The following is a 16,473-nucleotide window of genomic DNA, read 5'->3' as shown; positions in this document are numbered from 1 at the left end:
CAGCCCTTCGTTAGATCCCTGGCGGCCTGGACCACCAGTTTTCTCCACGCCTGCCTCATTTAAGAGGGAACAATGGAATGACGATTCCCTGCGCTTTGCCAGGAATGCGATTGTTCTGCCAGGCAGCTCACAAGCGGACGGTTCCATACCACGTGGCCCCTTCTTTGTCTTGGAAAATGATCTGTTGTATCGGGTAGCAACTCACGAGGGCGAGGTGCGGAAGCTGCTGCTAGTTCAGCGTACCTTCCGGCGGGAGGTATGCGAACTGGCTCACGCACACCTCTTAGGCCCACCTCAGGGCGAAAACACTGGAAGGATCAAGCTCGGTTTTACTGGCCGGGATCAGCGAGGAGGTCGGCGCTTCTGTCAGTCCTGTCGGACTGCCAGATTCGCCAGATTCCTAGGAGGGACCGTGCTCCTCTCGTCCGATACCCTGATAGATGTTCCCTTTGACCGGATAGGGGTCGACTTAGTAGGACCTCTGGAGCCCTCCAACCGTGGCCATAAGTATATACTGGTCATGGTTGATTATGCGACCCGATACCCAGAGGCGGTTCCCCTGCGCTCCGCTACCACCAAAAACATCGCGGGAACTTGTCAACCTCTTCTCGCGAGTGGGTATCCCTAAAGAAGTCCTCACGGACCAGGGTACTCCCTTCACTTCAGATACGTTCAGGGAGGTTGCCAGATTACTGAGAATAAAGCACCTGAAGACGTCTGTCTACCACCCCCAAACAGACGGTCTGGTAGACGTTTTAACCAGATGATTAAACAGATGCTTCGCAAGGTAGTCAACGCTGATGGCAGGAATTGGGACCAACTCCTTCCGCTCGTGCTCTTTGCCTACCGGGAGGTACCCCAGGCCTCTACGGGCTTCTCCCCTTTTGAACTGTTATATGGGCGACAACCCCGGGGACTGTTGGATATCCTAAAAGAAGGTTGGGAGGCTGAGGCCCTTCCCTCCTCTAATATATTGGAGTATGTAGCGCAACTGCGCGACATGCTCACCAAAATCAGGCCTCTCCTCAAAGAACACGTGACTCGTGCGCAAGCAGCGCAGGCCCGGTGCTACAACCGCAACTCCGTCCTCCGGGAGTTCCACCCGGGGGATCGAGTGATGGTACTCGTTCCCACCTCCCACTCCAAATTACTAGCTCACTGGCTGGGGCCATACGAGGTTAAGGAAAGAAAGGGGCTCGTCGACTATTTGGTCAAGCAACCTAATCGTCGACCGAGCGAGAGGATCTATCATGTTAATTTGTTAAAGCCATGGAAGGAGCGGGAGGAGACTCCCGAAACACATAGATCCCTCTCCCTGTTCGCTAGCACGGTTGCCCTTAACCTCGGCGACGAGCTAACGCCCATACAACGGCAGGAGATTGCCCAGGCCATCTTCGCCATCCCGAGGTGGTGGCGAGTCCCCAGGCGGACTGCGCTGATTGCCCACGATATAGTCACGGAACCGGGTAGTCGTCCGGGAGGCCATACAGACTCGGAGGCAAAACGCGCCGAGGTGGAACTGGAGGTACAGCGGATGCTGGACTCGGACATCATCGAGGAAAGCCACAGCCCCTGGTCCAGTCCGATTGTCCTCGTTCCTAAGCGGACGGGTCTTGGAGATTCTGTAACGACTTTAGGCGTCTGAACCAGGTCTCCAAGTTCGATGCCTACCCTATGCCCGCATTGGCGACCTCCTCGGCGGCTGGGTGCGGCTCGATATCTGACTACTCTTGATATGACAAAAGGGTATTGGCAAATTCCCTTAACGGCATCTGCAAAAGAAAAAACTGCCTTTAGCACCCCTAGCGGACACTGGCAATACAAGGTCCTCCCATTTGGGCTGCACGGGGCCCCTGCGACCTTTCAACGTCTGGTGGATAGAGTGCTGAAGCCCCACCAGTCCTATAGTGCCGCCTACCTGGATGACGTCGTCATCTATTCCGGCACCTGGGAGGAACATCTATTGCAGCTCTCGGCTGTCCTCGCGACACTGGCTAAAGCCGGCCTCCGTATTAACCCCGTAAATGTTTCTTTGGCTTGAAGGAGGCCAAGTATTTAGGCTACCTTGTGGGGCGAGGACAGGTGAGACCCCAGTGTTCCAAAGTCAAAGACATCCTGGAATGGCCCCGTCCGAATACCAAGAGACAGGTGCAGGCTTTCTTGGGGCTAGCGGGGTACTACCGCCGGTTCGTGCCCGTTTCTCGAAAGAGCAGCACCCTTGACTAGCTTGACGAAGAAGGCGCCCCTGCATGTGGTATGGGGCGACAAAGCAGAACACGCATTTAGTGACCTAAAACAGGCCCTTACGTCGGCACCTGTGTTGCGGACCCCAGACTTTGGGCTACCCTTTATCCTCCAGACCGGCGCGGACACAGGCCTCGGCGCGTGTTGAGCCAAAGCGTTGATGGTGTCGAACACCCGTGATGTACCTAAGCGGAAATTGTTGGACCGAGAGACCAGGTGCGGCGGTGGAGAGGAAGCCCTGGCTATTAAGTGGGCCGTGACTTATCTCGGTATTACCTGTTGGGTCGCGAATTCACTCTGGTGACTGACCACGCTGCGCTGCAGTGGATGTCCCTTCACAAGGAGTCGAATCCGCGGGTCACCAGGTGGTTCCTGGACTTGCAGCCCTATAAGTTTACGGTCACTTATTGCCGCGGCGGCCTTCAGGCCAACGCCGATGCCCTCTCCCGCATCCATGACCTCTCGGTTAGGTCCGCCCGACCGGATGGTCTTGGGCTGAGGGGGTCGTGTCCGCATGGGCGAGTAGGAAGCGCTGGGCGGACCGAAATCGCGAAGGACGTTTGTCGGTAGGGAATGGCGGGGTACTAACCTTTCTGCTCTCTCTTTCAGGAAAAAAGACGCTCCACCACCATAACCTGACCGCACCACGTCCACTTCCGCCCTTCCTCCGCCATCTTCCCTGACGTCACGAATCCCGTCATCCCTCACGCCTCCTTCCCAGCATTCCTCCACTTCCGGCTCCTCCTATATAAAATCGGCCGCCGGCGCATGTGAAGGCGTCGGCGCATAAGCAGAGTGTTTTGTTTATCATTTGACCATATTGTAAAAGTGAAATTTAAGTTGTTACAGTATACGGGGCCGGAAACCCCAACCCTTTATGCTGTGTTGTCTTCTTTATTTCTACACCATGTACGGTTGAATCACACACAATCTAATTAAAAGGAAGACTCCACTGTAGCTAAATATATGACAGTGAATCCCCATCAGAAGAAAACATAATTAATTATGTGTGGTGTTAAGACTACTACTGTGAACTTTGCTTAACTGTATTCGAACCCTTGCTTTACTGTTTGAATGTCTTTTACACTTGCCCAACCTATAAGCACTACAAACTAGCTCCTTCTCACATAGTTTATCTCTCTCTCACACACACATTTAAACAAATGGTGTAAGTGTATTTAAATAAAAAAGGCAATTTTTTTGTTTACACAATGTAAATTTTTAATAAAATAGTGGAAATCAGTTTGCTACCAACAACTATTACTGCCTCTGCTATAGAATATGCAGAAGTATGGGGAACTTCCCCATTTAAAAAAGGTATATATATATATATATATATACAGTATATAAATATATATATATATATATATATATATATATATATATATATATATAGTGGTACCTCAGGTCAAGAATGTCTCTGAACATGTACAAATCAGGTTACGTCCAAACTTTTGCATCTGTTCACGACCACACACTCGGGTGACGAACAAGCGAGTTTCCCTTTCGGTTCGTACGCGTCAATGATTTCCGCACGTGTTCAGTCTCTCCCTGTGCATTCCCTGTGCAGCGAGAGAGAGAGAGAGAGAGAGAGAGAGAGAGAGAGGGTGAGCGCGAGAAGGCAGTTAAAGAAAGAATGCACCGAGCTTGTTTTTAAAGAGACTGCAATGTTAGTTTTCTCAGTTCAAGGTTCAAGTTCAGAGTTATTCAATATTGTTACATTTAGTTTACTGTTATACTGTGCATTCTATGGTATAATTAACTATTTTTGTCCTTAAAAATCTTAAAAAATGTATATTTACATACAGCTCGTACGGTCTGGAATGGATTAATTGTATTTAAATACAATCCTATGGGGGAAATTACTTTGGGTCACGAGCAAATCGGGTTACGACCAGAGTTTTGGAACGAATTACGGTTGTGACCCGAGGTTCCACTGTTTATACATATATAAACAATAAAATTGTGCAAATTTGAATAGACAGTTCACTGCAAATTGTAGCATATAAATAAGATAAAAGGCTAAAAGTTATAACTGTTTAGAAAAATGATTCATAACAAAATCATCAAACATTTTATAAAACCTAAATCATGTGGCTGTGGATAGTAAAACTGACAGAGAAACAGAGCTACAAAACTATCAAGGTGCTCTGCTTGAAGTGTGTTTGCAAACTGTTCATATTTGATAATGTAGTCACTATTTTTATAACTTCGAAATAACATTATCTTCAATATTATTGAATTATCTCAGTGTTGTTCAGTTATCTCTTTTTTATTATTCTTACAGGTCATTAAATGAGCAGCGTCAATTTTTCCAAGGCTGCTGTACTGTACACTGTAATTGTAACTAAGGGTAGAAACTGTTCAATCATCACCCAGAAGAACGTTATCCAATGAAACAGATTGTTGGAATTTTGGGAACCTTGCAGAGCATAAGCACAAATGTACTTGTCCACGTTGGCCCATCCAGATAGTGTTAATGATACTTTTTATGTTTTTTACAAATGTATTTTTTACACTTCTCTTTTTTGATGTAAATAACCTGACTGATTACATCTTACCAGTATGGTATGCTCCAATTTATTGTTCAAGTCCGATTTTACACATATAAGTGGAATGTCACCATGAAGAGATATTTAACTTTCTTCCAGCACAGGTTTAGCCTTCATAAGAAAACAGGAGATAAGATTTGGCTGTACACTAAAACATGGCTGGGAGATTGCTGGCCACTGGTCAGGCCTCTATGACCTCTCTTGAGTGGATAAACTAGCACCAGCTTCCCCAGATAGTGACCATGTGCCAACAACTGCTAGACGGCAAATGTTCCAATTTTGAATCTCAAGTCTCTCTCCCTCTCCCTCTCTCTCCCTCTTCCTCATTCCAGAACATGCACAGGAATTTTAGGACCTTTTGGTTCTGTTCTTCCCATACTAATCCAGTATGTCAATCATTCTATTAAAGCCGCTATCCACATTTACTTTCTTGCTTGGCAAGACCATTAAAACCAATTACAAAATCTAGAACATTATGTCTGGATCCAACTAGTGTTTTTTTTCCAGTACTGTATAAGGACTACCTGTCATACCAAAGAAAATACATGAAACTGCACGCTGCAAATTTAGGTCAGGTATCATTTTTCTTTTATTTTGGCAACACTAAGACATAACGTTCAGCGCTGCTACCTCAGAGTTACAAAGACCTAATGGTCACGTTTTCTCAGTGTATGCATAGTGTTACCTTCAGGTACTGTGCCAAAAATGTACATGTTCAGTTAACTAGCAAATCTAAACTGGCCAGACAGTTGTGACTGTGGGTGTACGTCTAAGTGAGTCCCAAGATAGAGTGGCATTCCAAATGTACTGGGATCCTGTCTTTTATCCTATCCTGTGCTTTTGTGGCTAGTTGAACAGTGGCGCACGCTGGGGTGTGTTGGTTACAAAACTGTGCCACCACGGACAAAAGGTTAGGGAACACCGATTTAAAGGTTACTGTTACCCTAAGCAAAGCCTAAGATTGGTAATTTAGAGTTTTATAGTTTCATAAATCAGTCAATCTAAGGTTGAACTCTAAGTCAATAATTAGTTGATGCAAAAATACTATTTAATGGATAAAGTTGGCCTGTCTAGATGTTTTCTTTTTTTCTTTCCCCTCAATTGTGGCATCCATTCATTTGCACTGGAAACTTGCATCTCTCACCTCTATTCCATCTTGTAATTGTGGCAAATGGGGCAACAGAAAAAAATGTGAAACAAATATCTGTGATTGCATACTTGGAATATTAAATAAGCATTGTGATAAAATGTTGTTTCAGTGTAGTATAATGCAGGTGTCTGTCTAATATCTGCTTGTAAAATGACTACCCCATCAAAAAAACAATTTCTGTAAACACCTTGTGGGTTAGCCATCCCTCCCAGTAGACTACTAACACCAATAAGGGAAGCCACGATGAGGCCTACGAGTATTTTAAAAATAATAAAGACGGAGATGTGGGAAAATGTTTTTAGTGTTGTGTGAACATGCTTCCAGAACAGCCTTTGGCTGTACACAGCTGAACTTATATATAAACTTGTATATAAATGAAAGTGAAACAACTCTTGTAAAAAATGAGAACATACCGAAATTGTACTTTTGAAGACTTTTCTTACCACAAATCCAAATAACAGATAGGTTGTACCTAAAGGAATTAGGCTTTTTAATTTTATAGTAACCTTAGCTTCACTGTAAATGAATAAATTAAAATTTTATCAGTCAGCATATATATACAGGTATATGTATATATCAGAGCATATATATAGCATATAGAGCATATATATATATTCTTACATATCCACACACATATATAACAGTGGAGAAGCTCAACTACTTAGATAGTGCTCGAGACAAAAATTCACCTCAAGGAACCAGTGGCTCCTAAAAGAAAAAAATGAGGAGCCAACAGCTTTGATTTGGAATCTTTCAGCCTCTTAACTTTCTAACATCCATGTATGTGTGCCTAATTCTTTTCCTTTTCCTTCCCTTGTGTTTTTGTGACTTGTCTTGATGACGGGGTAACTGAATGTCATTATAACTTCCAAACTATGTACAGTCATTAAGAATATTGCATTTTACTCAGGCTCTGTGTCACTGACCATCTGAATGTCAATGTCAGAGGGCCATCCAGAGTAATTTGGTCTTCTTTTATTCTTGATGACACTCAACTGTATTTATCAATAGCACCTGATGACCCCGACTCTCTTGTCTCTTGTCTTACTTGTGTTTCTCATTGGATGAGTAGTCATTTTATCAGACTAAATAAGGAGAAAACAGAAATCTTAGTTGTTGGCAAAAATGGATATAGTGAGGGTATTCAAAATAAACTCGATCCATTAGCTTTAAAAGTCAAGACGGAGGAAAAGAATTTAGGGGTAATTATTGACTCTGACCTAAATCGCATATTAATCAGATTACAACAACATTTTTCAATTAAGGAATATAGCAAAAGTTAGATCCCTTATAACTTTGCAAGATGCTGAAAAACTAGGTACTATGCTTTTGTTTTTAGTCAACTAGATTACTGTAACACACTCCTCTCAGGACCACCCAAGAAAGACATCAATCAGATACAGTTAGTGCAGAATGCATCTGCCAGAATCTCAACTAGGAAAAGAAAATCCGAACACATATCTCCAGTTTTGATGTCACTACACTGGTCACCTGTGTCATTCAGGATTGACTTTAAAATTCTGCTTATGGTTTATAAAGCCTTAAATAATCTCGCTCCATCTTATATATCAGAGTGTCTGACACGTTATATTCTAAATCGTAACCTCAGATCTTCAAATGAGTTTCTACTTAGAATTCCAAAAGCTAAACTTAAAAGAAGTGGTGAGGCGGCCTTCTGCTGCTATGCACCTAAAATCTGGAATAGCCTGCCAATAGGAATTCACCAGGCTGATACAGTAGAGCACTTTAAAACACTGCTAAAAAATACTTTAAAATGGCCTTCTCCTAACTTCACTTTAACTTAATCCTGATACTCTGTATGTTCAATTCATCATAATTACTATTCATGGTGGCTCTAATATCCGTACTGACCCCGACTCTCTCTTCTGTTTCTTTTTCCGGTGTCCTTTTGGTGGTGGCCTGCGCCACCTCCACCTACTCAAAGCATCGTGATGTCCTACACTGATGGACTAAAAGCCAGAAGTCCATGTGACCATCATCATCAAGTCCTTCAGTGAGAACCCTAAATCCAAAGAGGACTGTTTCATTTATGTGAGGTAGAATGTCCAGAGGGGACTGGGTGGTCTCTGGTCTGGAATCCCTACAGATTTTATTTTTTCTCTCCAGCCGTCTGAAGTTTTTTTTGTTTTTTCTGTCCCCCCTGGCCATCGGACCTTACTCTTATTCTATGTTAATTCATGTTGACTTATTTTATTTTCTTACTGTGTCTTTTATTTTTCTATTCTTCATTATGTAAAGCACTTTGAGCTACTGTTTGTATGAAAATGTGCTATATAAATAATTGTTGTTGTTGTTGTTTGAGGGAAAATCAAAGAAGGCATGGAGCATTCATTTATACAGCTTTGCTCCAACCATGGAAATGAGTGCCCGCTAACCAGAAGGCCACAGGAGACATAAAATTGATAAAGATGACTCTCTACAACCATGTAAAATACATCTGGAAGAATTTCACCTATCCAGTGTTCATTGTGTAAGCTGCAGACAGGCGGCATGCATTTTTTGCGGCTCTGCGGCAGCTGGGGCAATAAGTGCCTCTTCTAGTGGATGGGACAAAAGGACACAGTAGAGGAAAAAGTGACAAAAGACTTCCTGGATTCTTTGAAATAGATTTAGCTCAATTTTAGCTGTCCGCTGTTCATTATGTGAAAAGAAGAGCATTTCCACAACAAAGGCAGGGGCTCAGTAGATGTGAAGGTGCAATAGTAGACTGCACGGAATAGCTTACCAACAGAAATTCAACAGGCTAATATGATGGAGCACTTTAAAAAAATGCTAAAGATGGTTTTATTTTAACATGACTTTCTAATAACTTCATTTTAGTTTAACCCTGATATTCTGTACAGTTGAACCTCGGGTCACGACCGTAATTCGTTTCAAAACTCTGATTGCAACCCAATTTGGTCGTGACCCGAAGTAATTCCCCCCATAGGATTGAATGTAAATATAATTAGTCTGTTCCAGAACATACAAACTGTATGTAAATATATTTTCTTTAAAGATTTTTAAGCATAAAAATAGCTAATTATACCACAGAATGCACTTGTGTAATAATAAACTAAATGTCAACACATCTCTCTCTCTCCCTCTCTCTGTCTCCTGAATTGGCTTTCTCCTTCTTCTTCCTGCCTTCTCCTGCAACCTCCCATTCTTTCCTGTTCTCTTCTTTTTCCCTTTAGCCGACTCACGCTTCTATTTATGAAGAGGTACGGTAGTCGTGGCAATCAGCAGCTCCTGGGAACAATTATGGATGCGGACCGCTGTTCACCTGTGCACTTAGCTGAGACACGCCCACATCACGAACTCCTCAGGAACCACTTCGGCCACACCCCACCACGCCCCCTCGCTAAGCCGTGAGTGCGGTGATTATTTATTAAAACTGGCCTGTTTGACGGGAGCTGTGGACCTGCTATACCACAGGAGGAAGTTGTGTTGAGAGGAGGTTACAGTTTTGAGGGAGAGTCCCTCTGCGTGATGCACCAAGAACAACGTACAATACAGGGAGAGACTGAACACGTGAGGAAATCACCGTGCATGCGAACCAGAAGGGAAACTGGCTTGTTCGTCACCCAAGTGTGTGGTCGTGAACAGATGCAAAAGTTTGGTGAACTTTTTGGTCATAACCCGATTTGTTCGTGACCCGAGACGTTTGTGAACCGAGGTCCCACTGTATAACACAGTAGAAAATGACAGCAAAATTAGCCATTGCAACCAAGTTTTCACTGGTTTAAATTGACACTGTAAGGAGCTTAACTATTTCAATGATGTATACTACAGTGATCGCCAGTCAAACCAGACTGTGTTTCAAAGAGAAGTAAGATCAGCAGACTGCACTAAAAGTCAGCATGAAGACATTCATCCTTTAGATTTTGTAGCTGGTAAAACATTGGAGCAGCTTGCTCAGTACTTTGTTGACACAACTGAGAAATATTTGCTTTCATTCAAATAAAAATCCTCTTAACAGGTTTCTTGTTATTTTTATTATTTCTTTTTTTGAGGGATAAGGACCAAGTTCATTTGAAAACAGTGCAGCAGACGGTAGCAGTCAGAGTATCTGTGTGAATGTGGTAAAAAAACAAACCAGTTTTAATATGCATATAATACCCAGACACCCTGGAGACACTCTGGCACTCAAAGTCGCTCGATAGCGCCAGCTAAAATTACAGTATGTGGCCTCACTTGTAGAGCTGCTGCACTGGTGCTATAAGAATTCATTACAAACTCCAACCTTGACATGCTTTGCCTAACAGAAACCTGGCCATAACCAAACGGTTTTCTGTCTCTCATGGAGGCGACACCATCCGGATTCATTCACTTTGCAGACAAGGAGGACGAGGAGGAGTCACAGTAACTGTTAGAACTGAACTAAACATCAAAAGAATACCAACTGACCGTCCATTGTCTGCTCTCAGGCTGATAACAAAATCAGATCCTGTCCTCTATCATCCCCCAGAATACAATGCGTCTTTTTTTTATCTGTTTTGACTGAATTATTAATCCACCTAAGTTCCCTTTTGTAGAAAGACATTCTTCTTGGCAATTTCAACATCCATATTAACATTACTACATGTAAGCTGAGAACTGAATTACTACCCCTACTGGACCCTTTTGACCTGCTGCCACATGTTGATTTTCCTACTCACTCTGGTGGTCACATATAGGACTTCATCTGCACATCTGGCTTATCTGTCGGCAACACTTAGAGCAGTAATTTGGGACTGTAATCATAAAGCAATACTTTTCACTGTTTTTCTTGAAAATGTCAAATCTCTTACAGAAGCCTTAAAAATATCTGTCCCTCTATCCTTTCTGGATCCATTTCTGATCTTTTACTGTCTTCACCTATTCCATCAACACTAGGTAGTCTTGTTGACTACTTTAACTCAGCCCTTCATTGAGCATTAGATAAAACAGCTCCTTTAAAACATAAGGAGGTTTCCTTTAAACGTTCAGCTCCTTGGTATAACTCAGAATTGCGATCTATGAAAGCAGCTGGCGGACGCATTGAGAGAATGTCACGTAAGACTGGCCTCACCATGCACATCCAGGCTTTCTCTGACCACCAAAGAGCTTACAGAGAAGCACTAACTGCTGCTGAGAACACCCACTATGGCAGAATAATAGAAAGTGACCACGATAACCCAAGGGTTTTGTTTTCTGTAGTTAATAAACTACTTGACTCCGCATCTGGCCCAACTACCTAATCTACTAAAGTCTGTGAGGAATTCCTCCACTTTTTCCGTAACAAAATTAAAGATCTAAATAATTCAACTAACATAAATACATCATCTGTTTATATCTCTCCCTGTTTTCCCACTCCATCCAGCTTCTTCTCTAAGTTCTCACCAGTCACACCTGCTTTGTAAGATGAGGCTGACTACTTCTGTACTGGACCCCATCCCCAGCACACTACTTAAATCCTGCCTTCATGCCATAATCCCGACTCTCACAACAATAATAAACTCATCTCTTGACACTGGCTCTGTGCCGCTCACTTTTACAATCACTTCTGTAACCCCAATGTTAAAAAGTCTGGTCTTGATGCTGACAGTCTTAACAATTTTCAGCCTATTTCCCACTTACCTTTTCTGTCAAAAGCTCTTGAGCGTGTTGTAGCTTCCCAGCTCACCAACTACTTAACGTCTAATAATTTGTTGGCACCCTTTCAGTCTGGTGTCAGGGTGCAGCACAGCTGTGAAACTGCTCTGCTACGGGTAACCAATGATCTGCTTATGGCAGCAGACTCTGGACAAACCAGCATATTAATTCTGTTAAACATCAGTGCAGTATTTGACACTCGGGTCAGACATGACATTCTACTCTCAAGAATGGAGAACATGCTGGGTATCTCTGGCACTGCTCTCCACTGGTTCAAGTCCTATCTGACTGATAGGCAATAGTTTGTTAGTCTTGGTGACAGCAGATCCAGCTCAGCGCTAGTCACATAAGGAGCTCCTCAGGGATCTGTCCTCGGCCCTCTTCTCTTCTGTATTTATATGCTTCCCCTTGGCCATATTATTCGTAGCTATGGACTGGGTTATCATTTTTATGCAGATGATACTCAACTTTATTTCAATGTTAAAAGTGAAACTTCATCAGAGCTCTCTCAGCTCACAACCTGCCTCAGTGAAATTAAAACCTGGATGGAGCAGAACTCATTAAAATTAAATTGCAAAAAAACTGAACTTCTGCAAATTGGGACTAAAGTGCAACTTATGAAAATCAACTCCCTCTCAGTCATTCTTGACGGTGATCTCATCAGACCTTCTTCTAATGCAAGGAGTCTTGGTGTCATTTTTGATTCATCCCTTTCTTCTTCTGCCAACATAAATCACTGTCACGGATGAGTGTTTGGGGAACAGCAGTTTGCTTCGGAACACGTCCCGCGAGGGGTCGACGGCGGTGTACTAACCTGTCTTTCCTTTCTTCCTTAGAAAGACCGAAACGCCACAGCCGTAAACAACGCCTGGACGACAATAGGAAGCACACCCTTCCGGGTCTATTCTATCCCTCTGTTGACCCTTGATGATGTCACACTCCCAGAATCCATCACAACTATCCCAGCATTCCTCACATCAATGTCCGGTCCACCTCCATAAAATGTCCATCTTTTCTCCATTCAGTGTCTTTGAGTTTTTGTAAGAAACGATTGACAAACTTTTTGTTGCAGTATATGGGGCTAAAACCCCAAACCTTGATCAATTCGTTTCTCTTTATTTACACCACATTAAGAAACTTTTCTACTTTCACTTCCATAACAAATCCTGTGTTCACTCATTCCTCTCCTTCTCCAATGAAGAGAAACTTGTCCCTGTTTTTATCACATCCCACATTGATTGTTGTAACTCTCCACTGGCAGGTGCCCCTTCTAATCTTCTATCAAAGTTCCAGTTAATTCAAAAATCTGCTGCAAGATTCATAACACGGACCAGCAACAGCGAGTACATCACAGCCATCCTGCTTCACCTCCACAGGCTCCTAAGTCTTAGAGATTTCAATATAAAATTCTATTAACAACCTACAAAGCTTTAAATGGCATTGCACCGGACTACACCAGTGACCTTCTCCATCACTATGTCTCTGCTCGCTCCTCCAATTCTTTTTGTACCGCATACTAACCTGCACTCTATAGGTGACAGCAGGGCCTTCAGCTCCATAGTACCCAGACTTTGGAATGACACCCTGAAATTAATGAGATCAGCTGACTCCATGAATTCTTTAAAAAAAACAACTTAAAACTCATCTATTTAGGAAGGCTTTTAACTTAACCTGACATTCTGCCCCCTCTTTCAGTCTTCCTTTCTGACCAGACACTCAGTAATTATGTGTGTGTTATATCACAAATGATGTTATTTGCTAGGCTTTCTTTTAGTACTGAATTTAGTATTTCACTCTGGTTAATTATCTTTTATTCTGTTTAATGCTTTTGTATATCCTGTATCTGTTTTAATGTTCTACTCCTGAAACATCTGTATCCAATGTTACATATACCTACCATTTCTTTATGAGACTCTGTGAAGCGCCTTGAGCATGGGAAAGGTGCTATATACATACAATGTATTATTATATACTGTATACATTGAAATAGTTAAAATAACCTTTTTTTTTTTAAAAATATTAACAATTACATGTGTTGCTGCAGCATTAAGAGTTAACTAGGTTTACATTTTGGACCGCTGTTTTACTAGCGCCTACATTAAAGAGCAGGCTACTCACATTGTCCTGGAAACGAGAGGACCTAAACTGAAAGGTGTCACAAAATTCAGAGAAAGATTACCTGGATGTGCGGACTCTCTGTGGTTTTAGCGTCCAAGGCCTCAATGACATCGCCTCTCAGGTCCAGCAAAAACTTTATTCCTCCTTCCACCCTGCTGATGTGCCCAAACAGCGCTTGGTAGCGGGGTGTGAGGCAGTACCTCAGCCTGTCCTCCGCCTGCAACACTGTCGCCGCGTCTCTCTTCGGGGAGTCCACCAGCTTTAGTGCCAGCTCCGCCACTGCCTGGTGATCCACTCCGAACTCCTGGGAGAGCTTCTCTAGAAACGGCACCTTTTGCGGTGTTTCCAGGCTTCTGTAAAAGTTGATAAACTCCATACAGTTTGACTCGGGGACAAGAGGGGATTTGTGTTGGATTTCATAGGCAGGTAAAGGCACGACCGTCCTTTTTAAAACTTCTTCCATTGCCGAAGCGGCGAACGAGCCGTGATGCAGATGGGCAGCACAGACAGATGTTCTGAGCACGAGCGTGCCGCGGTGCCGCTTCCCTAATAAACGCCTGAGCTGGTATCGTCCTGCAAGGCAAGAAAACAGACTGATACGATGAAAGAGTAACATTGGACGGCCTCAACCCAACAGAGTGAAGCTGCACCTGACGTTAGACACGGGACGGCCTTGGCAGCGCACCCCATTTAATGACGCGATTGGTCGTAAGCGCCACTGGCATCACGCCCTCTGCGAGACAGTATTGACCGCTCGTTGCACAGTATGCTGCACCTGTACAAATTACAAGAGTTTCTATTTGGACAAACATAAATGGCTTCCAGTCTCCCACTTACGTTATCCAGCGACTCTAAGTCGTTTTTTATTTAATATTTTGAATGGCTGTTCATTACGTTTTCTCCTGAAGCCTTACATTACAGTAAAAGTAACAAATCTTATTACCATTTAGTGTTTCAAACAGAATGTACCTCATGAAACTCATACCTAGAGACCGTCAATCTATAAACGCATTTCATATTCCAACTAATAAATTATACACATGTCAAACAATATTAATTAATTTTTAAAGGGTTGCAAAAACAGCGCTGCATAAAACATTGGTTTTAAAATTGACTGGGAAACATTTTAGGAAACAGTCAGTCATTTATTGATTGATTTGATCCATCAACGTTTTTATTACTAAAAGCTGTTTGTGTGAAATCAACTGAACGGTTTGTGACAGCCAAGAAATTTTACATTTTTGAATAACTTTTAAGTTTGAGACAATCATGATTGTTCTTAAACCTATTTCGTGTAACATTTAAGTAGATCGCAAAGACCTAACTTAGATTGGCATAAAAACAAACTGTTTTTGAGTCGTCGTCTTTTTTATTTTTGATAAATATCAAATACTATTACCACTACTACTAATACTAATAATAAATAGTGGGTCAGTTGCAGTGGGCATTCAGCAGGGAATCATCCCAAGGTGATCTCCTCATTAAACATAAAGTATTTATTGTCTTGTGCACACAGTAGAATTACATTGTTACTTACATGTCTCTCCAGAACAGTGATAATATAATAAAACACAACAAATATACAATGTACAGTACAGATATATATTCAGGTATATTTCAGATATTTATTCATAGTCTTTTTCTTACAATATTAGTTATTATGATTGACTCTTCAGTAACTCCACAACTACAACACTTTCTCTGAAGCCGTTCTGAGGGCCACTGGCTCTTTACTATTTGACAGAAGTCAGGAGCAAGAAAAACAGCAGGATGGCGAAGTGTGGAAAAATCTTAGATATCCTGGACAGAAGGCAGCTGGTGCCCGTAATATTTTGTGGCTTTCAGCACCCTCTGCAGTGACCCAAGCGTGTGTGCCCTACCAGGATGTGATGCCACCAGGGAAGATGGACTCCAGACAGCACCTGTGAGACGTCTAGGAAGGCATTGGTGAACTTGGCAGGAAACAAAACGTGCTGTTGGCACTACAGTGTCGAATGCTAAGCTATTGCCTATAGACATACCTCTGTAAGAGCTTTTTTAACATTACCCAGATGTGCCAAGATGATGTGGAGTGTAAGACTTCAGTAGGCATCATGGAGATGGTGAAGGGGAGCAAAATTATGTACTGAGTTAGTAAGAAGTCTGAGTGAGTGTAGTTAGTTCTAAATGAGTTATCACATACAACACACAGACCGTTATGGACATGAAAAGGAGGAATAAACAGATCAGCACCTTTTAAACATTACAAGAGATGTCAATCATGAAACACACATATAGTATTCTCTCCCTCATACTGTATATAGTGTATACATACGCACACACACACACACACAGTATATATACAGTGCATCCTGAAAGTATTCACAGCGCATCACTTTTCCACATTTTGTTATGTTACAGCCTTATTCCAAAATGGACTAAATTCATTTTTTTCCTCAGAATTCTACACACAACACCCCATAATGACAACATGAAAAAGTTTACTTGAGGTTTTGCAAATTTATTAAAAATAAAAAAACTGACAAATCCCATGTCCATAAGTATTCACAGCCTTTGCTCAATACTTTGTCGATGCACTGTTGGCAGCAATTCCAGCCTCAAGTCTTTTTGAATATGATGCCACAAGCTTGGCACACCTATCCTTGGCCAGTCTCACCCATTCCTCTTTGCAGCACCTCTCATGCTCCATCAGGTTGGATGGGAAGCGTCGGTGCACAGCCATTTTAAGATCTCCAGAGATGTTCAATCAGATTCAAGTCTGGGCTCTGGCTGGGCCACTCAAGGACATTCACA

General features: G+C 42.5%; 1 protein-coding gene across 1 annotated transcript in view; it reads right to left on the bottom strand.

Annotated features, from left to right (window-relative positions):
* Positions 1 to 14,318, bottom strand: part of LOC120517137 (malonyl-CoA decarboxylase, mitochondrial-like) — a 49,520-nt gene extending 35,202 nt beyond the window's left edge. The window contains exon 1 of the mRNA XM_039739287.1: positions 13,742 to 14,318. Within this exon, the coding sequence (XP_039595221.1) occupies positions 13,742 to 14,296 (555 nt within the window). The 5' untranslated portion in view covers positions 14,297 to 14,318. The remainder of the gene's footprint in view (positions 1 to 13,741) is intronic.
* Positions 14,319 to 16,473: the final 2,155 nt, after the last annotated feature.

This window comes from Polypterus senegalus, chromosome 1 (assembly GCF_016835505.1).
Source record: "Polypterus senegalus isolate Bchr_013 chromosome 1, ASM1683550v1, whole genome shotgun sequence".
Lineage (NCBI taxonomy): Eukaryota > Metazoa > Chordata > Cladistia > Polypteriformes > Polypteridae > Polypterus > Polypterus senegalus.
The sequence above is the reverse complement of the archived record's forward strand: the minus strand, read 5'-3'. Positions and strand labels throughout refer to the sequence as shown.